The sequence below is a fragment of the Lissotriton vulgaris genome, chromosome 9, assembly GCF_964263255.1.
Source record: "Lissotriton vulgaris chromosome 9, aLisVul1.2, whole genome shotgun sequence".
NCBI classification, from domain to species: domain Eukaryota; kingdom Metazoa; phylum Chordata; class Amphibia; order Caudata; family Salamandridae; genus Lissotriton; species Lissotriton vulgaris.
The window spans coordinates 1,235,649,447-1,235,672,262 of record NC_141697.1 but is presented as its reverse complement, the minus strand read 5'-3'; the positions used below and the strand labels follow the sequence as shown (position 1 = coordinate 1,235,672,262).

General features: G+C 48.2%; 1 protein-coding gene across 9 annotated transcripts in view; it reads left to right on the top strand.

Annotated features, from left to right (window-relative positions):
- Window positions 1–22,816, top strand: part of SETD5 (SET domain containing 5) — a 312,866-nt gene that overhangs the window by 105,243 nt on the left and 184,807 nt on the right. For all 9 annotated transcript variants that reach the window (XM_086939390.1, XM_086939391.1, XM_086939387.1 and 6 more), the window contains one exon: window positions 6,764–6,947. In XM_086939390.1, coding sequence (XP_086795516.1) covers window positions 6,877–6,947 — 71 coding nt within the window. In that variant the 5' untranslated portion in view covers window positions 6,764–6,876. The remainder of the gene's footprint in view (window positions 1–6,763; window positions 6,948–22,816) is intronic.

Genomic DNA, 22,816 nt, shown 5'->3' with positions numbered 1-22,816 from the left:
ATGTTGGTCCAAACAGCAACCCTCTAGAACCTTCTCCTCAGAGCTCAGCATTTCAGATTTTCTACAGCACGTCGTGTGTAAGGGAGTCTCCCTGAGCTCTACTCAGTTTTCTCTTTTCTTCAGGTTTTTCCTGGTTCTTCAACATGTCTACAAGTAAGAAGTCTCTTTTTAGAGCTTGTTCTTCATGCACTCTAACTTTGGCGAAACTCACCGCTGTTGGGCGGTTCCTCTTCCCGATCAGGATCGTTTTCGTAGCGGCCATATTGGGCGTAGTTCTGCAAGCCTGCCGGCGCCATTCACCAGGTTGGACGCTCTAGTCGTCATAAGGACGCTAGACGCCTTGAAAAGGAGGAAAAATCAGGCGCTCATTCCTTCTAGCTGATACAGTAAGCTGCATGCGAGATACGAGTGGTCCTTGACTGGAAAGCGGCCATTCATGCTATTTTAACTTGGTTATGTACTCGTGATATTTTTATTTTATTTGGTATTATCTCTTGTTTTTAAATTCTTGCCCCCTACTTGCACTCTAACTTTGGCGAAACTCACCGCTGTTGGGTGGGCCCTATTCCCGATCAGGATCGTTTTCGTGGCGGCCATATTGGGCGTAGTTCTGCACTCCTGCCGGCGCCATTCACCAGGTTGGACGCTCTAGTCGTCATAAGGACGCTAGACGCCTTGAAAAGGACGGTCATGCTGACGCGCAGCGGTTACGCGCAGCAGGGATGCCTAATCTCCGCCGGAGTTACGCCAGAGTTCAGCCCGTCTGCGCCCGTCCGCGCTGAGGACGGGCTGGACGCTGGACTCTTGTGTCTTACTGAGCAGGTACTTTGTAGCTATACTCCTTTGGAGTTATTGGCCCATAGACCTTCATCTTTGCCTTGCCATCATAGATTCTCTCCAGAGGGAATCTTACATTCTACAATTTGTCATACTTGTAAATTGACTCTTCTGTCTCGAGCTTATAGTGAGAGTAGCTCTCAGAATCTATCAACTCCACTTACACCCTTTCCTGCTAGGATGGGTTTTTTGATCAATGCCAGATCAATTGTTAAAAACAACATTGCTTTTCACGAGTTCGTGGCAAACAGACAACCCGACTGGGTGTTCGTCACGGAAACGTGAGCCACCGAGTCGTCAGGTCATGATCTGCTTCTTGCTATCCCTGAGGGTTATAATTTGTTGAGGCAGGATAGACCTAAACGCAGAGGGGGTGGGTTAGCTATCCTATGTAAAACTTTGATGCCCTGTACTATTACAGCTCTCTCGGTTGTCTCGGACCCTTTCGAGGCTTTGTACTTTTCTATTCTATGTGCGCCCTCGGACTCTTTCTCGGGTATCCTCATTTATCGGCCTCCTGGCACTAGGGCCAATTTTAGTAGTGACCTGTTGAGGATTCTTGAACCCTACTTTGGTAAATCCCATATTACCATATTGGGGGACATGAATTTTCATTTGGATAATTTGGGGGACCCTGATACTGTCACACTGACTGATGTACTTGGAGCGTGTGGTTGTATACAACTGGTCCATAGCCCCACTCATCGGGCAGGCCACATCTTAGATGGGGTGTTTTCTAATGATCCCAGACTGTCTGCGGGCCCTGCGGTGCCCTTAGTATGGTCAGATCATCTGGCTGTACCCCTCGAGTTAGCAGCTGGTGCTACCGAGCTGCAAGATCGGAGAGTTCATACTGGAGGCCCCAAAAGGTGCTTCAAAAACATCACTAATGAAGCCCTTGCCCCGTATCTAAAAGCCTGTGATTACTCTTCTGTGAGTGAAGCTAATGATGCTGCTCAAAATCTTGCTCACTCCATTGCTAAGGCCGTTGATGAACTCGCTCCTTTATCATTCAGGTACTCAGCAAGACGTAAACCCTCTGCCCCCTGGTTCTCAGAGCCGTTGAGACTCTTAAGACAGAGGTGCAGAAGACAGGAGAGGAAATGGAGGAAGACATGGGACCCTTTAGAAAGAGACATGCATAATCACTTGCTGAAAGAATACAAGTCTAGGGTAATTAAAGAAAAACAGGAGTTCTTTGCGAATCTCACTACCTCTCTATCCTCGGCTAGAGAACTCTTTAAAATCGTTGATTCTCTTTGCTCTCTGCAAATGCCTGATCCGGTTGTGACCTCGCAAGAGCTGTGCAACAATATATCCAACTTTTTCCACAAAAAGATTGAGGACATCTATGTTGCCCTGGAGATACAGAGGAATACTTTGGGGGACTCTTCTGCCCAAACCCTAGCTAACCTAGAAGCCTGGTCCGGTGATCCGGCACGGATCTTCTCTGTTCCCCCACTCTCTCTTGAGGGGTTAGATCTCCTGTTGGAGCGGACAAAATCAGCCTCGCCCTTGGATCCATGTCCCCTGAAGACTCTGAAAGCTTGTAGGCATACGCTTTTGCCACCTCTGCTGGAAGTGATGAACGGGGCCATGGCCCAAGGCATTTTTCCCTTGGTGTGGAAAAAGGCTATAGTGAAGCCCCTCCTGAAGAAACCCACCCTGGACCCAGAACAGCTTAAGAATTTCAGGCCTATATCCCTGCTGCCAGCTCCTGCAAAAATGCTCGAGTCTCACCTGAATGCACATTTATCTGCCTTTATTGATTCCTCTGGTTTCTTAGATAGTTCCCAGCATGGATTCAGAAAGGCCCATAGCACGGAATCTGCCCTGACTATGGTTGTGAATAATATCAGGATGAAGGTGGACTCGGGCCAAACCACTGTGTTGGTATTGCTTGACCTCATAGCAGCGTTTGATACCCTTTCTCCCTCTACGTTAACATCTCGCCTGAGGAAGGCGGGGATTACAGGGTCGACCCTGAGCCTTCTGCACTCTTCTTCATCTGAGAGAGCAGAGGGTCATGCTTGGAGAGTTCCTCACCCCTGCTAAATCCCTGCAGTATGGGGTGCCACAAGGGTCGGCTCTGAGCCCGACCCTATTTAACATTTACGTGGCCCCCCTGGCCAGGTTAGTAAAATCGCAGGGGATGGAGGTCATCTCATACGCCGATGACACGCAAATCATGGTGTCTCTGGCCCACTCGGTCACCACTTCCGCCGTCAACTTTAGGACCTGTATGCAGATGGTCTCGGAGTGGATGATTCAGAACTCCTTAGACATTAAACGGTGCTTGAAGTTCTACATCAGCAGAACGTCTCAGTTCCGCAAATCTGACCAACTCTTCGTGGCTTATGGACATTTTCACAAAGAGCGTCCAGTTACCAAACCTACTATAGCCCGTTGGGTGTCTTCGGCCATTACTTTCTGCCATCAAAAGGCAGGTAAGCCTCTGCAGTCTTCGGTGAGAGCCCATTCTACCAGATCAACGGCGTCCTCTACTGCCTTATTTGCCAGTGTCCCGCTGCATCAAATTTGCAGAGCAGCCACGTGGTCCAGCAGGCACACGTTTACGAAACACTTCTGTCTGGGTGCCATGAATGAAGCGGATACCGCAGTTGGACAAGCTGTGCTTCGTAATCTTTTTCAATAAGGTGAGCCTCTGTTCTACCCTCCTCCTATTGGTTTCCAAGTATTTATTGACTGTTTGCTATATATATATATGTACTCCATACATATGATTTTCAGTCTCTTCATATGCTTTGTAACTATGGAAACTCTTGCTTGGTGCTGACTGCTATCTATTCTATATTCAAGCATGTGAATCTATGAAAGACACCCTAATACTGGAGAAGAACAATTGTTACTTACCTGTAAACAGGTGGTTCTCCAGTATTGGTGTCTTTCATAGATTCACATGCAACCCTCCCTCCTCCCCTCAGAGGCTCTCTTCTCCGCACAGACTCTTTGGTCACTCTTGTGCTCGAAAATCTGAGGTGCTGAGCTCTGAGGAGAAGGTTCTAGAGGGTTGCTGTCGCCTGATTGGCTGCAGTTTGGACCAACATAAGGACAAAGATAGACTGCATATGATTTTTTCCTTTCCTACGTAGAAATGTGTAGGCAGGTTTTGCCTTTTTCTGGTACATATTTCAGGTTTTATATAAAAAGCAATAATATATATATATATATATATATATATATATATATATATATATATATATATATTTCTTGGATTCTTTTTACCTCACTCCTGGTGATTAAAGTCACGGCACAGCAACAGGTAGGTTTTAAACAAAAGTTTTTATTACACACCATGTACCAAAAGAACGTGCAACGATTCGGACGGCCTACGCGTTTCGGCTACTACAAGCCTTCCACTGGATATATATATATATATATATATATATATATATATATATATATATATATATATATATATATATATATATATATTTTATTATTTATATTTATAATTATAATTATATTTATAATTATATTTATAATTATATTTATAATTATAATTATATTTATAATTATATTTATAATTATAATTATATTTATAATTATAATTATATTTATAATTATATTTATAATTATAATTATATTTATAATTATATTTATAATTATAATTATATTTATAATTATAATTATATTTATAATTATATTTATAATTTATATTTATAATTTATATTTATAATTTATATTTATAATTTATATTTATATTTGCTATTTTATTTACCGTGGGACTCCCACTCAGACGACGGGGAATATTCAAGCATGTGAATCTATGAAAGACACCAATACTGGAGAACCACCTGTTTACAGGTAAGTAGCAATTGTTCTACACCCCCCCCCCCCAAACACGCATTAATAGCATTTTTATACAGGCTCCAACCCTTCTCAGTGTCATTGTTATACAGGCTACAACCCTTCTCAGTGCCATTGCTATACAGACTCCAACCCTTCTCAGTGTCATTGTTATACAGGCTCCAACCCTTCTCAGTGTCCTTGTTATACAGGCTCCAACAATTCTCAGTGTCCTTGTTATACAGGCTCCAACCCTCTCAGTGTCATTGTTCGTTGTTATACAGGCTCCAACCCTTCTCATTGTCATTGTTATACAGGCTCCAACCCTTCTCATTGTCATTGTTATACAGGCTCCAACCCTCTCAGTGTCATTGTTATACAGGCTCCAACAATTCTCAGTGTCCTTGTTATACAGGCTCCAACCCTCTCAGTGTCATTGTTATACAGGCTCCAACCCTTCTCAGTGTCATTGTTATACAGGCTCCAACAATTCTCAGTGTCCTTGTTATACAGGCTCCAACCCTCTCAGTGTCATTGTTATACAGGCTCCAACCCTTCTCAGTGTCATTGTTATACAGGCTCCAACCCTTCTCAGTGTCATTGTTATACAGACTCCAACCCTTCTCAGTGTCATTGTTATACAGACTCCAACCCTTCTCAGTGTCATTGTTATACAGGCTCCAACCCTTCTCAGTGTCCTTGTTATACAGGCTCCAACCCTCTCAGTGTCATTGTTATACAGGCTCCAACCCTTCTCAGCGTCATTGTTATACAGGCTCCAACCCTTCTCAGTGTCCTTGTTATACAGGCTCCAACCCTTCTCAGTGTCCTTGTTATACAGGCTCCAACCCTCTCAGTGTCATTGTTATACAGGCTCCAACCCTTCTCAGCGTCATTGTTATACAGGCTCCAACCCTTCTCAGTGTCATTGTTATACAGGCTCCAACCCTCTGTGTCATTGTTCATTGTTATACAGGCTCCAACCCTTCTCAGTGTCCTTGTTATACAGGCTCCAACCCTCTCAGTGTCCTTGTTATACAGGCTCCAACCCTTCTCAGTGTCCTTGTTATACAGGCTCCAACAATTCTCAGTGTCATTGTTATACAGGCTCCAACCCTCTGTGTCATTGTTCGTTGTTATACAGGCTCCAACCCTTCTCATTGTCATTGTTATACAGGCTCCAACAATTCTCAGTGTCCTTGTTATACAGGCTCCAACCCTCTCAGTGTCCTTGTTATACAGGCTCCAACAATTCTCAGTGTCATTGTTATACAGGCTCCAACCCTCTCAGTGTCATTGTTCGTTGTTATACAGGCTCCAACCCTTCTCATTGTCATTGTTATACAGGCTCCAACCCTTCTCATTGTCATTGTTATACAGGCTCCAACAATTCTCAGTGTCCTTGTTATACAGGCTCCAACCCTCTCAGTGTCATTGTTATACAGGCTCCAACAATTCTTAGTGTCCTTGTTATACAGGCTCCAACCCTCTCAGTGTCATTGTTATACAGGCTCCAACCCTTCTCAGTGTCATTGTTATACAGGCTCCAACAATTCTCAGTGTCCTTGTTATACAGTCTCCAACCCTCTCAGTGTCATTGTTATACAGGCTCCAACCCTTCTCAGTGTCATTGTTATACAGGCTCCAACCCTTCTCAGTGTCCTTGTTATACAGACTCCAACCCTTCTCAGTGTCATTGTTATACAGGCTCCAACCCTTCTCAGTGTCCTTGTTATACAGACTCCAACCCTTCTCAGTGTCCTTGTTATACAGGCTCCAACCCTCTCAGTGTCATTGTTATACAGGCTCCAACCCTTCTCAGTGTCATTGTTATACAGGCTCCAACCCTTCTCAGTGTCCTTGTTATGCAGGCTCCAACCCTCTCAGTGTCATTGTTATACAGGCTCCAACCCTTCTCAGTGTCATTGTTATACAGGCTCCAACCCTTCTCAGTGTCATTGTTATACAGGCTCCAACCCTTCTCAGTGTCATTGTTATACAGGCTCCAACCCTACTCAGTGTCATTGTTATACAGGCTCCAACCCTTCTCAGTGTCATTGTTTACAGGCCCCAACAATTCTGTGACTAATTGGAACTGTGATGTTGTGTCTCATAGGTATCCTCATGTTCGTGAAGTGTTGGTCGAGGATCTGCGGCTCCCCGCCTTCGGTGCGGACAGTCGCTGCTATTCCGACCCCTTGATCCCCCCCGACCGCAGTGCCGGACGTCATGAGCATTGCAATCCCTCTGGGAGTCACCACACCAGATACATCTTACTCCGACATGGCTGCAGGATCCGAGTAAGTACACACTCTCATGTGTTTTCATTGTTCTGTGACATGCAGGTATGCATGAATTTGGTTTCGCGACTCGCACAGGGGTGGCACCATCACAGCTAAAGCCCCTTTTTGGCGTCTTCAGTCTTACGTTGTTGTTGCATTGAAGATCTATTTGGATTGTCAATGTGGCCTCGTGTGTCAATTCAGGTTAAATGCTGAGATTCAAAGCGTATTGGTGAGTCTTGTACAGTTCATCCGACTGAAGAGTTGGTTCTTCAAAGCAATTCACACCTGATGTTGGTGCCTTTGGGGTTTCCTGTTACTGCGGGCGCTCTATTTTAATTACTGATTGAACCCTTTCTCTTGAAGGCCTGCTTTCTCCTCACACACTTTTTCTAATAGTTCTGTGCTGATTTAATCAACTGTGCAATTAAGGCAGTCCTGTGAAGCTAGGTCTTTCAGATTTGCAGAACTAAACAAGTTGCTTCCAATGTCCAAACCGCCTCTTTGGCAGTGTGCAGTACGTTTGAGAGTTAAGGTTCCTACATAATGTTACTAAGACTTAATAGTTAGTTTTCGCTGCCTCTGTGGCACCATGAATCATGGCAACTCACTACTTATGTATTCCTGATGATTAATGGATCCGATTATAGATTGGAGGTTGAAACATCAACAGCTAATGTATGAACCAGGGGCGGGTCCTCCGATAAGGCTGAGGAGCGTTGCCCCACTTCTGGCAGAGCAGAAAAAAAAGAAAATGATAACTTTATTATAATTTTTTTTTTTTACTACAGGGCTGGGTTAAGGCGGGGTGCGGCTGGGGTCACAGGTGGGGCTGTGCTTTACACTCTCCCAAGTGCAGTCATGGTCGGAATGGTATGCGGGTGGTGGGCGCGTGCGGATAAGGGTGACGGGGCGGCAACAAGAGGAAACACTGCGCAAGGTAAAAAAAATGACCATAAAATACTTACCTTGCTGCGCCGTAGGACTGAGGCGCAGGAAGCACAGCCAGGCTCCCCATACCAATCACAATACTGCAATGCAGCTTTGTGATTGGCTTTGAGCTGGTTCGATGCTCAACCAGGGAATGGGGGCCTGGGCATGTTATCCATGCAAGTTGTATTGCAGCCTGATTGGAGAACAGGTAGTTTGTGTGTGACTGGTTTGGGTGGTCTGAGAGGGCTGACCAAATAGTAATTGCGCACTTGAGTGGGCAAAGTACTACTTCCCTGCCCTGCTCCAAGAGCAGAGCAGCCCTGACCACCCACAAAGGAAACGAAAAATTAGTATTTACCATTGTATGTTTCGTTAACAGTGCACTGCTCAAAAGCAATGGGCCGACGCTCCTCTGCCATACCGGAGGAGCCACCCCTGTCCAAGTGTGTATGACTGCTGGCCGGCCTGCAGCGTTGTGATAGGCTATGGGTTGCCTGAGTGCATCCTGGCTCAGACTTCAATAAGAGTGGCAATGTGACCTCAAAGCCCCCTCGCCTCCCTACCCCCGTTCCATGCCAGCCGCCACTGGTATGAACTCCCCTTTTTTGGCATATAAAATGTCCTGGAAGTGTTGGATGTATTTAAGGTGTCTCAAGTTGACTCATTTTGTACATATGAGAGCTCATTCGAGACACTGTTGTGTTCACTCTGTGAAATGAAGCGCTTAGTCACTTTTTCACTGCCACCATTCCAGTTCAATTTATGATATTGAATTTCTTTAAAAACATTTTTATCATTAAATATGAGTTGCGTATCCTGCAAGCCTGTGCATTGATGGGTGTTAGACAGGTTTCTCTGAAAATTTTAATTTTTCTGATAGCATATCGAGCATTTGTTTGCATGAAGACCTCTGTGTGTGATGTATTTCAGTGATGAAAGCCTGATGACTTCAGGGATGACCTTGTCAGTTGAAAAAGAAAAAACAAATATTTGTAATACTGAAAGAAACTGAGGAAAACCTTCATACAGTCTGGATTCTGCATCTGGCTAGGTGCAGACCAGTAAGCGGACATGGCAGATTCTACTTGCATCTTACATAGGCTCTCAACATTGTATATAGATTCCTTGCATCACTTTAAGTTGCTTCAATTTCATACCCAATTGAAGATGATGATTTTCGCGTTCAGTATGGACAAGGTCAGAGAGGAAAGAGTCTAGGGTGACTTTTGGTCTGAGAGCGAAGTACTCCCTTTACTTCTACTGGATAGGTATGCAGTTCTTCAAACAGATGACCCGTGCTTCCTTAGCTAGTGTGCCCTCGGACGTGCAAACATCCGTTTCTCTAGAGGCTATTGGGGGCCCTGCAGCATGGTTTGGAATTGTTTTAGGGCACTGGCCTCCACAGCATCGATGACCACAAGGGGGCAGAGGAAATTCTGGTCTCCCCACGTAATCCCATGTACATTTGTTGTCCTGCAGTGGTAGGCTCTAAACACAGCTGTCGGGTACTACTAGCCCACCCCTTCATGAGCAGCGTTAAAACCGATGGATGCTGTAGGCAGGAAGGGATGGAAGCCCATTAGGTGTCTTATGGCAGTTAACATGTCTGTCCTCAATGGATATGGTGGCCAGCAATGGGAAGAGCTTTTTGAGCTCTACCCTGGACTGAGCCAACAGGCAGGTACACCCTGGCTTTGTCCTACACAAGCAATCTTGTCTATGCATTTCCAGACTCACCCCGCTGTCCGGTCCTTTATCTATGCCATTGGATAGGGAACACCTTTTGTGCAAAGGCATAGGCAGTGATGCATCACAAAAGGAAAGCTGGGTTTGGTTTCTTAAATTGTTTAACTATTTTGTCCCGCCTTTCTAATAAAATGTTAGGATCATATTTTATTTCTCTTGTCTTTATATATTTTTCCAACTATTTGAACCCCCTAATTTTTATATTCATGTTAATGTTAATATCTTTTTTATGTGGGATACTCCACAGACTCCATTGCTTTTTTTGTTTATTTGTTAAAGGTCTGGCATTAGCTAGACCTTTAGATTTTGCCCAAACTATAATTTAAAGTATTTTTAAAGAGGATTTCAGCTTGTATAAGCAAACTTTCAGCCAGCTCTCTTGATCCATTGATCTGTTATTCTCATTCACGTTTTTTCTTTGACCCACTACAGCCTACAGCATCGGGCAGTGTATCGTCCCACTTCAGCCATTGGCCAACTTCACTGTGATTGGCAGCATCTGCCACAATAACAAGAAGCACATTCACCAACACAAAGTAGCTTTGCTCCGTGCCAGGGACTATTCTGGCAATTTGCCATTTTAGAGACCAAAGTAATTGTGCTTTTAGCCACTTTTTTTCTTTATTAACTAGGCTGAGCACCTTCCCCAGCAAGAGTTTTGCAAAAACAGTGTGTTTGAGGCATGTGTGCTGTAGAAGCACATGCTTTGCATAAGTCCGTCATCTAATGTTCGGCTCAGATGATTAAAAGTTGTTTTTGTTGCAAGATTTATTCTTCCTGTCAGAAGGCTGTGTGACTCCTCTTGGTAATACTGCGCATGGTCATGGGCTCCTTCAGATTGTGTTTGTTTCGTTGGCTGCTTTGGATGTATGTAATCTTACGCTCCGGTTTGAGATTTCTGCAGGCTCCCTTCGGTTGTCTAGTAGTTATCCACTCAACAGTAATGTCTTGATCTTTTAGTTTCATTGCGTCCGAGCGATCACCCTTCTGCATTGTGGGTCTTCGGCTACCTTTCTGCACTTCCAATGTCCTTCAGAGAATGCCCTGCTAATGGAGCGAGCTCTGTTCCGCTTCTGTCTGAAGTCACTCATAAGTATTCACATACCTGCCAACATTCCGGTTGCAACCTATGCCTCTCGTTCGATTGAGAGGAAAGCTGTGAGGTTTGCAAGTTTTTTAGATCAAAATTTACTTTTCGAGGTTGACATGCTCGATGCCAAGAACTGCAGCTTAGGCAAGCAGGCGATGTACTTGATATCTTTGGTCGACAACGGGAGGAAGGCAAAAAAGCTTCGGCAGCACAAGAGGAATCACTATCCATGATTCAAAGTCCCACGCGGACCTGGACTCCGCCACCCTTTAGCCAGCACAGAAGCATTGGACAGGGAGTACTTTTACCCCTGTTTCAAAGCCCAAAACATTGGTTCCAACCGAGAACACTAGTCACATCCGCCACTGCAAAACTGAGTCGGAAGCCCCACTCTCGGACTCGGCTCTGTAAGGTTGGCGTGCACATCTGGGTCTTCAACCCCTCATACTTCGGTTTCAGAACCCAAACAGAAACAAGTTATTTTGAATCACTATTGAAGGAGGAGTATTTTATTTATATTGCACAGTTACAGCGGGAAAGGAGACCGTGGCAGTGTCCCCGACCCGCTTTGCGACCTGACCTGGGCAGTGTAAGCTAACGCGCTGCTTTAAAATAACGTTCTTCTTTTTAAATTGTTCTGAATGCATTGTACACTTTGACTAGTGCTTTCTTAAAATTCACTTTCCCCTGCACCACACGCCACTTTACTGATTGTAGGATCTGTTTCCCTGCATCGGTTCGTTGGGACACTTCCGGTCGGACAGCATGCAGAGCGGTTAGCGCTCTAGTGTACAACTTCCTGTGGCTATTTAGGCAGGACAGGGGCTGCAGCGCTTCGCGGGAAAGGAGACAGTGGCAGTGTCCCCGACCCGCTTTGCGACCTGACCTGGGCAGTGTAAGCTAACGCGCTGCTTTAAAATAACGTTCTTCTTTTTAAATTGTTCTGAATGCATTGTACACTTTGACTAGTGCTTTTTTAAAATTCACTTTCCCCTGCACCACACGCCACTTTACTGATTGTAGGATCTGTTTCCCTGCATCGGTTCGTTGGGACACTTCCGGTCGGACAGCATGCAGAGCGGTTAGCGCTCTAGTGTACAACTTCCTGTGGCTATTTAGCCCTCACAACATATTGAGCGCGCAGCGGTCGCGCGCAGCCCCGCCGAAGACCCGCCAAAGAGCTGCCCGTCTGCGCCCGTCCGCGCCAAGGCAGCGCCAGGCACTCTGCTCTTCACCCTGGCACTAAGGCGGTAAGATGTGTTACTCCAAATCCGAGCTGCTGAGCTTTCAGCATTCCTCATGCTCCTGCGCCAGACGCAATCCTGCTCATATTCGCCATCCTCTTGTTACTCCCTCCCAACTGTGCTCTACTTCCAAATGTAAATCCAAAACTCCCCCTGTCCATACCTTCAGGCTAGGACACCTTAACGTAAGATCCATGTATAAACATCATTCAGAAATTCACGATCTTTTAATTGACCATTCTCTAGATGCCCTGTTCATGACTGAGACATGGCTCCTTGACGAGATGGACTCGGTCTGCAACCTGGCAACACCCACAGGCTATTCGATCTATACTGTGAACAGGGGCACGAGAGGGGGCGGGCTAGCGCTCATAATCAAATCCCACTTTAAGTGCCAACTCGATAAAGTAGACATCAGAGGTAGCGAAAGTGCTCGCTTCTCGATTAAAGTCAACCCCCAGTTCTGTGCTACTGGCCTTCTGGTCTATAGACCTCCTGGTGCTGACGTTCCCTTCACCAACTCCCTTTTACAATACCTGGACACCAATGTTATTAACTCTGCCAACTTTACGATTGTTGGCGATCTTAATTTGCATCTTGACAAGAATACCGAGTCTAAAGCGGCAACTTTTTTAGCGGATCTTGCGGCTTTCGAACTCTATCAACTTGTCTGTGGCCCTACCCATAGAGCAGGACACCTCCCTGACCCCATTTTTTCCAACATTACCGGCGGGTCCTCTGGCACACCTATTCCCATGACCTGGACTGACCACTACTTAGTGATGTTAACCATCCCCTGCAACTCAAGCCCTGTAGTAGCATCCACTCCTTCAGTTCAGAAACGGCCATGGAGAAAACTCCGCCTTGAAGACCTACATGATATCCTGGCATTAAATCCCCTACTCCCGAGTGAAGACCTGGATGCAGGATACGATCAGCTCTGCCTTTGGATTACCCAGGCTCTCGACACCCTTATCCCTGCCAGATGGACCAAGGCCCGTATCCACACGGCGAGTCCATGGTACAACTCAGAACTTGCTACCTTGAAAAAGGAATGTAAGAAGGCAGAGAGACGCTGGAGAAAAAATTATGATGCCAGCCTTAAACAAGAGTATGTCCTGCTCCAAAAAACTTACCACCGTAAGGTCTGCAGAATAAGAGCGGCATATTATGTCAGTGAAATCAACAATAGCTCTAACACCTCAAAATCGTTTTTTAAAATTCTGAAAGACCTCACGGCAAAAAAATCGGTCAACACCATCACTACCTCGCCTGACCTTTGCAACAACATGGCTAATTTTTTCACAGATAAAATCAAGAAGATTTACGACACCTTCCCCAAAGGCCCACAGTCACTGGTCACCTTTGATCCTACCAGGCCTTCCCTCACTTCCCTTCCTACACTTGACCGTGAAACTTTCTCTAAAATCTGTAGAAAGATTAAATCCGGATCTCCGGCAGATCCCTTAAAGCCTGACCTTTTCTGTGACGCTCATGTACTCATCACAGATCACGTCCGTGACATCATCAATCGGTCACTCTCCACCGCCAGTGTTCCTACCAAATGGAAGCAGGCATGGGTGTCCCCTATTCTAAAAAAACCCACTTTAGATCCCTCACTTCCGGAGAACTTTAGGCCGATCTCCCTGCTCCCTTGGCCTGCTAAAGTGGCCGAGGCACACGTCAATAACATCTTGTCCAACTTCCTCCTCACCAATAACATCCTGGATGACTCCCAACACGGGTTTAGAGCTGGTCACAGCACCGAGACAGCCTTGCTCAGTGTTTCTGAGGACCTCCGTTCCATTCTTGACGCCGGCGGAACTGCAGCACTGGTCCTATTGGACCTCAGTGCTGCCTTCGATACGGTGTCACATGAGGTCCTCTTGACGAGATTGGAGGAAATTGGAGTTACAGGGGCAGCCTTGGGGTGGTTCAGAAACTTCCTGTCTAACAGGTCTTTCAAAGTCTCCACCCCCCCTTACATCTCGAAGGAACATAGCATTGGACAGGGAGTGCGGCAGGGCTCGTCCCTTAGCCCTACCCTGTTCAATGTCTATGTCCGCCCGTTAGCGGAGGTGGCTAGAAGGAATGGAATGGCTTTGGTATCTTATGCAGATGATACCCAGTTGGTGGTGGCTTTGAATAACAACAGTGGTCTGGAAGCCCATCACTTTAAACAGACACTCATTGACATCACCAACTGGATGACGGCGAATTTTCTCCAATTAAACACCGGTAAAACCGAGATTCTCCTCTTGGGAAAAAATACCGCATCCTGGGGAGATAATTGGTGGCCTGACATTCTGGGCCCACCCCCCAAGCCAAAAGACTGTGTTAAAAATCTAGGTGTCTGGGTCGACTCGGCTCTAAAATATACCATCCACACCAAGAAAGTGGCTGCCACGTGCTTCGGCATTTTACGCAACATCAGGCCCATCCTGAAGTTTTTTGACTGCCGCACCCGCCAGCTCATTGTCCAGGCGACGATCCTTTCTAGACTGGACTATGCCAGTTCTCTCCTTCTGGGAGCGAACTTGGCCGAAACCACCAGACTGCAGAGAGTCCAGAATGCGGCTGCCAGGGCTTTGGTCGGCCTCCCCAGTCATTCTTCAGTCTCAGGAACCTTAAGAAAACTGCACTGGCTCCCGGTGGGAAAAAGGATCCAGTTTAAGGCTCTATGTTTAGCCTTCAAGATCCTCAAAACCGCCTCTCCCCCACTGCTGAGTCCCCTCTTGTCTGAGTATACACCTAGCAGATCTCTCCGCTCAGAGGGACAACATCTAGTGATCATCCCCCGCACTAGACTTGCCAGAGTTGGTGGCCGATCTTTCAGCTTCCTTGCTGCCAAGCTATGGAACAGCTTGCCTGTAACCATAGCAGGCAGGTGACCTGTTTCTTCACTCACCAAAAATAGAAGATGAGGATGACACACTTCAACATACACACCCAGGGGTTGCCTGGGATGACTATGATGTCGAACCACAGGAGGATATGGACCCTGATCTATATCCCACATGACCCTCCCCACCTGACGATGCTTCTGCTTATCAAGATTTGAAAGCAAGGGCAGCAGCTTTCCACTAGGTCCTTTTACAAAAGACACAATAGAAGAGGACTTTATTTTTGAAACTCGAACGCTCACATGGGGGCACAATACCTATCTACCACTCCTTAAAGGCATGCATGATACGTCAAGCAGAGGAGATTTTTAAGGACCCTGTCAAAGCAAGAATTATAACACCACGCATTGACAAAAAATATATGTCTGCGCGCTATCAAATCCTATATCTCTATATCTCTCTCTATATATATATATATATATATATATATATATATATATATATATATCCGTTAACCCCAGACTCCCGGGTCATCTTTAATGCAAGAAAGAGGGCAAGCTCCCAAACATCAGGAGATGCACCCCCTCCAGAGAAAGAATCTAAACCAATAGATGCTTCTGCAAAATATGTAACTGCGAAAGCAGCTGACCATTGGCGCATCGCCAACAGCCAGGCTCTGTTAGCTGGACATGATGGGGGGGGGGCCATTGGGACGAAGTGGAGGGGCTCCTCCAACAACTCCCAGAGGAACACAGGAAAAGGGGGCAGGAGATTGTGAACAAAGTAAAGCTCATCACAAACAACTCTATAAAATGGGCATTAGCTGCAGCTTGCACCGCTGCTAGAGGGGTCAACACGAGCCTCCTACTACGTAGGTATGCATAGCCTGAGGTGCGACAGGCAATTTTACACCGGCCATTTGATAGGAACATCTTACTGGTCTCAAGTGCACACAGCCCTTGAAAAAATTAAAAAGGACACAGAGGTCACAAAATCAATGGGTGGTCTACAAACAAGCACTTAGCGTGGTTCTTTTTGTGGTCCCCCCTATAAGCAAAGTGCAAGATCTACCACCTCATACAGCACTGCGTCGGCATACAAATCTGGGGCACACCTCCACTCCAAAAACATGTTCTAGAAGTTCCTACAGGGGAAACCATTCTAAAAGAGGTTGTGAAAATACCAAACTTACCCCAAACAATGATACTAAGCAATGACTTCCCCATCATTCCGCCAGAGCTCTTACGACCTGTTCGGGTCGTCCTCCAAACTTTCTTCCCATCTGGAAAGCAATCACAACAGATCGATGTGTGTTGGATATCAGCATAGGTACTGTCTGGAAACCCTTACAACTCCTCCAAATATCTCCCACCGCAAACAAACACTGTCAATACAACATCAAAACCTCCTAAAACAGGAAATAGCAGCTCTATTGGAAAAAGGAGCAGTTGAAGCAGATCAAACACAATTTCAGAGAGCAGGAGTATACTCCTTACACTTCCTTCATCCTAAAAAGATGGGTCTATACGCACCATTCTGGATGCCACTACATCATATATTGGAACACTTCCATACGGTCACTCTTCAGTAAATGATTCCTTTGCTACAAAAAGGTTCCAAGACTACCCTGAAAAGGATGCCTACATCTATATACCTATCCATCCCACACACAGAAATCAACCAAGGTTTAAAGTCCAAGGAAACCATCATCAATTCAAGGTTCTTCCATTTGGAATTACCACCACACCCAGAGTATCACAAAAGGTCTAGCGCTGGTAGCAACGCATCTCTGCAGACAAAACATTTGTGTCTATCCTTATTTAGACGGTTGATGAAAGCAAACCGCCTCAGGCTCCGCCTATGCAACCGAAATACTCAAACTCTTAACACATCAATTAGGGTTCGCTATCAACTTACGATAAGATATCATACAGTTGTACCTAGGAGCCATGCTCAACACAAATTCAGCATTGGCTTATCCAAATGTAGACGGGTCAGCAGTATAGTGACATTAATCCAACTATTTCAAACAGGAAGTCAAATCCCAGCCGAAACTGTTCCTCGACTCCTAGACATGATGACATGTATGTCCACTGCCCCACATGCCAGACTACATATAAGACCTCTTAAGGAATGCCTCTCATCAATGTTAGTTATGTTTCTCTAACATAACATTCATATAAATAGCCTGTAAATTAATATTACAATTATTCCAAAATCTATCAGGAATGACAAAAGCATATTTTTTGTAACTAAGTGTCATGCAAATAGTTAAAAAGGAGCAAAACAAACAAGAAAACTTAACTTTTTGACGTGCAAATGACATATTTTCAGCTTGTGATGTGCAAATGACACGTATTTGCAGAAATTATTTTTCTGAAAATTGTTGATACATTATGTAGGAAGGTGGATACCTGACTATGGTTGCCCCCAACTTTTTGCCTGGTGTTTTGCTGGTTTTCCGACTTAGTTGACCTGGGGCCCTGCCAATCAGGACCCCAGGCCTACTGCTCTCTCTCTAAAATGGATTCCATGTACCTTAGGTACATTTCCAATTGGTACTGGGCCACCTTATCAGACCCTGTAACTCAGGGCATAGGTGTACCCAGGGCCTACCAGGGGCTGAAGCATGTATTATGCCACCCCTGGATGGCCATCTAAATCTGACACAACTGGCTGCATGACAGCTGGGGCAAGGTGGTGTAATCACCCTTTGCTGTAGATATAGTATACCTATATCTAACCCTAAAAATGGACACACTGATTCCTATCAGTCACTCCTATGGCAGGCCTTGACAATCCTGAAGGCAGAGTGCTTGGAATCGTGTGAGATGGTGCTCTGGCATGAGCTGAGCCCGTTTGCAGCTTGCGGAACCAAGTCCTAATAGCTGTTCCATGATACCGCATACCATATACTCTTAAGTGCATTATAATCCTCGCGGTTAAATGCTATCTCTGGTATTGCTTTATCAAAACATGTCGAGTAAGGTGTCATACGAATTGGAATACTAACCCCTCGCCAATTCTGGCGATGGGGTTAGCATTCCACCCTTCTAGAGGGACACGACATGTATGTAACTGTGAACCCCGGTTAAAGTTAACTGAAGCCTCAGCTCCACAAAATGGATGCTGCCACCACAGACACGAGTCTGACCTCCTGCTGCTGGGAGTCCTTCCAGCTAGGAGAGCTTGGACAAAGGGTTTCCTGTCAGGGGCGGTGCTAGCACCATCCCAGACAGGGTTTTGTGTATCCTGGGTAGGCAGGGCTTTACAGGAAGGTGACTGCAGAGTGGCACCCCGGTGCTCACTACGCATCTGCCGGCTAGAACCAGTTCCAGGGGCACACCAGCCCCTGGCCTGGGGAAAGTCCGGCATGGGAGAGGGGTGTAACCACCCCCCTTCCTGGTCCCACCCCTAGGGCAGGACCTAGTCGCGTACCCACCCCTTTCTTTAGGATAAAGGCAGGAGCGGGGACCCTTCCAAATTAGATCATCTTTGAATCAAGAAACTACTTTCTACGAAAGGAACTCTCGACTTCTTCTCAAAATTTCTCCCTTGTGGCTAAGGAGTAGTCACCCTGCATCCGCAGGCACCATCTAAGAACTCTGCGGTTTGCTGCATGTCCTTCCTCAGGAATCCGACCGACCAGCACGACGAGACCCGGCTTCCCTGGCACCTCTGACCTCTACCTACCTCTACAGCTAAGCTGAGAACCGTAGGTGCGACGAGACCTCGAGGGACCGGCCATCATCAGAACTGCACGACTTCTATCCAGCACGACCGCCGAGGGATCCTCTGGTGAGTGCTTTGGGGTCCGAGAAGCCCCGACCCTGAGCAGCTCCAGCACCGAAGTCCAGCCTCTCCACTATCTGCGTGGGGCCCTTCTGCTTTTTGCTGCTCACCGCGTTGTTTGGCTACTAGCCCGCTGGCTTGTGGCCTTCTGAACGACGCCCGACGACATCACTGCTACTGGTCTGGTTGCTCCAGACTGGCCCTTGCTCCCTTCCAAAAGAGGAGCACCCCGGACCCTCCTGGTCCACTCCAGACGCCATTTTAGGTCCACCGCGTGGGCTTGAATTTGCCAAGACTTGTTGCCCCAATCCTGGGTCCAGCGACGTCGACGGCATCATCCATCGTGGGACAGCTCGCACCTCCATCCTGGTCGCCGACAACGCCTCCTGGTCCGTGAGACTGCAGAGCCCAGCGTCGCCCACTCACCTAGTCGAGGTGACTACCATCCGGTGCCCTCCTGGTGCCACCTGACTACTGGCTAGTAGTCACGAACTTGGTCCCCTCTGCTTTCAGGTGTCATCCATCTTCGATCCAGGCTTGGATCACTCGAACTATCTTCACTGGTCGCCTGCCAGCAACTTCTTTCTTCAGGCTCCTGGTTCGCCTACGAGGATTCCCGACGTCTTTTGAGACCTATGCAGCTGCAGCCCCTGGGCTAGGTAACTTCGGCATTTCAGTGCCCCAGCATAGCCTCACTATCCAAGGGTCAGGATCCACTGTCGTTTTCGATCTACCTTATCGGGTTCGCCCAAGAACACTAACTTTGTCTTTACTAGCTCCCATAGACTTTGTCCCGCATCCCGCGTGAGAGTGCACACTCTGCACCCGAGTCCCCTAGGCCTCCTACTAGTAATCTGAAGGTTCAGTAACGTAGTACTAGCGATTCTAAAGCCTATTAGTACAGTACTTACCTGCTAGTAATTTCGCATTCCACTTTCAGAGTATATGGTTTTTCGTGCCCCTCGGGCATTTGTGTAAATTGTGCAACTTAAAGTATTTTCGTAAGAGTTTTGTTGTGTGCTTAGTACCCTGTCCTCATAAAGAGTACAGGGCTGTTGTGATCTAAATAAATACACTGTTTATTTTCATAACACTTGTGGGGTGTCCTTTCACTTGGTGTTCAAGGGGTATATGTGATGGTATAACAGCTGGCTTAACACGCCCTCTAGAGTTTAGCCCGAAGACTGCTCGTATCCACGCTACTAGGATAGCTGGTCTATAAGGTTGACTTACAACCAATCACCATAAGGGTTGTTTGGACTGATACAAAGTGCTCACTAGAATAGTGAACATTATATATCCGGCCAACTTCTCACACATTACATACATTATATAGTTTTATCAGTAAAGCTGCATGTCAGTGGGAAGGTTTGTGGGCATTTCAATGTAAAATCAGCTGATTAAAAATGAGTGTGCTGCTTCTTGCTCTAGTCATTTTAATTATTAAAAGTGATAGTTTTTAAACATGATTTGAAAAACGTTCCTGCCCCAGCCCTGATGAAAATGATATCTGAAAGAAACACGTTAGTGTTAGATTCCTTACCTTAGAATATCCCCAGGCGTCAGTCTGGATCCGGAAACTTTTGCGTAGCAGTACCCCTGCGCGTCGGTAGGCGTCGTCTGCAGGCGTCCCCTGCGGCTCCGCGTCCGTCGTTGGCGTCGTGCGCCGTGATGACGTCGCTGGAGTATATAGACGCCGCCTCCGCGCGCTGACGTCAGTTCTTCTTTTTTCCGCGCCAGTGGACGCAGATCTGAAGAGCAGTACTCCGGTCTTTGACCAAGTTTTTTCGAATTGTTATCACTTTGTGCCTGTTAGGATGCCTGGGTTCAAGCACTGTGATGACTGTGAGCGCACGATGTCGGTCACAGACCATCACCGCCTCTGTCTCCGGTGTCTGGGCCCCGACCACGACGTGGACTCCTGCGTCGACTGCCGGGCCCTTACCAACAAGGCTAGACGGGAGCGGTCCCGCAAGCTACTGGAGCTCCGGGTGTCGGCCCCACGTCGGGACCGGGAGCGGTCCCGGTCCGGCCGGAGGTCGAGAGAGCGTTCGAGGGAGCGGTCGAGGAGCCGCGCCGAGCGCTCCGGAAGTCGACACCACTCGTCATCCTCGTCAGGTAAGAAGCACAAGAAGTCGGGGCGTCGTCATCGCACCCCCGACTCCCCCCGACGCTCGCGCGATGCGGCCGGGGGTTCGGGTGACCCCAACCCCGCGGCTCCGCGAGAGTCGCCGGCGCGGCCTGCCCCATACCCTCCGGTCCCTGGGCACGGTGCGACGCCTGAAGAGATAGAGGCGTTCCTCATGGCCATGAGGGCCCTATCTCCTCCGGCGGGTTCCACGGCGCCTACGGGCCCAGTGAACCCGTCCGGGGGCCCTAGCAGTTCAGCTGACCCTACCTCGACGCCGTCGGATGCTCCGACTCCGACGCCGCCGGCGGCGCCGATCCCGGCGCCACTAGGGCCTTCGGGGTAGACGCCGGATGGACGTCCATCCAACCCGGTGCCGATCCCATCGGGGTTGCCCCCGGCGCCGCCTCCGCGCGACGCCGGTTCCTCGGTGCCGGCTTCGGGCGGCTCTGGGGCTCCGGCTCCGGCTCCGGCGCCGGCTCCGGGCGGCGCCGTCCCCATACCTTCACCGACGCCGGACGCGGGGCCGGACGGGCGTCGCTCGACGCCGGTCCCGGCGCCGATGGGGCCCATGAACCCCGAGGATCCGGTCTACATCGTTGACTCCGAATACGGAGAAGATGAAGAGTTCGGTGAAGGTTGGGAGGGGTCCGAGGATCCTCTGTCACGCGAGTGCCAGTATGACCCGGACTGGACAGGTGACTTGGGGGATGCCAGTGGTTTGGACGACTCTCCTAACCCTGGTTTGATCTCTCCTCCAACCGTGGCATCTGTGGAGGGAGCTGCATATTCAGTGGTGCTGATGAGGGCTGCCAAGGCCTTACACCTTGAGCTCCCCGTCGCGGCCGTGAGGCCTAACATCCTCACTGAGGTCTTCAAACCGCAGTCATGCCCACAGGAGCCACTGCTGCCATTTAATGAAGCCTTGTCAGACGTTCTGTTGGGCACGTGGTCCAGGCCCGCTTCAGGTGCGCCTGTTGATCGGAACGTGGCCAGGCGCCACCGTCCTTGTCCGGACGACCCCAAGTTCCTGTCTACCCACCCCACTCCTGAGAGTCTGGTGATCCAGGCCTCGACCTCCCAGTCCGCGTTCCCGTCGGCCCCGCCCGACCGGGAATCCAAGAGGTATGACCAGTTTGGCAAGAAGGTCTTCTCGTCCATTAGTTTGGGCCTGCGGTCTTGCAACACCGCTTGCCTCTTGGGCCGCTACACCCACTCTGTGTGGGATACGGTCGCGGAACTGCTGCCAGAATGCCCCATGGAGGTGCGGGCTAAACTCGGTCAGGCTGTGGCTGAGGGCCGAGATGCAGCGAAATATTCGATACGGTGTGGTCTTGATACGACCGACTCGCTGGGCAGGGCTATGTCAACGACAGTGGCGATTCGTCGCCACGCCTGGCTGAGATCCGCCAACTTTTCGGCTGATGTCCAGAATACACTGATGGACATGCCGTTTGATGGCTGTCACCTGTTCGGTGACAAGGCGGACCACGCGCTTGAACGCTTCAAGGACTCCAGGGTCACGGCCAAGTCCTTGGGTCTCTCGACCCAGCGTCAGCAAACGAGTTCGTTTCGTCCCTTTCGTGGCCATGGAAGGGGCGCCTCCACACGTGCTGCCAGCCAGGCGCCGCAACAATCCTTTCAACGCGGTGGCGGCCGTGGAAACCGCCGTGGCGGCGGTCGGGGACAACGGCGGGGTCAGACCACACCTCCCCCCGCAGCATCTGCCTCAAAATCCTCCTAGTCCGTGCTTTCGGCCCCATGTGACGCCAGTGGGTGGCAGGGTTCGCCATCACCACGCTCACTGGCGCACGATCACTTCGGACAGGTGGGTGCTGCAAATTGTCCGAAGGGGCTACTCCCTCCCCTTCGAGACCTCTCCTCCAGCCATGCCACCGCAGAACCACCGTGTGTCGGGGGACCACTTGACACTTCTGCAGGAGGAAGTTACGGCCCTCTTGGCCAAGGGGGCCATCGAGCGCGTTCCTGGGCCAGAAGTAGGGCGTGGTTGTTATTCCCACTACTTTCTGGTGCCCAAGAAGGACAAGGGGGGCCTACGTCCTATCTTGGATCTAAGGAACGTCAACGGCTTCCTCCGGAAGGAGAAGTTC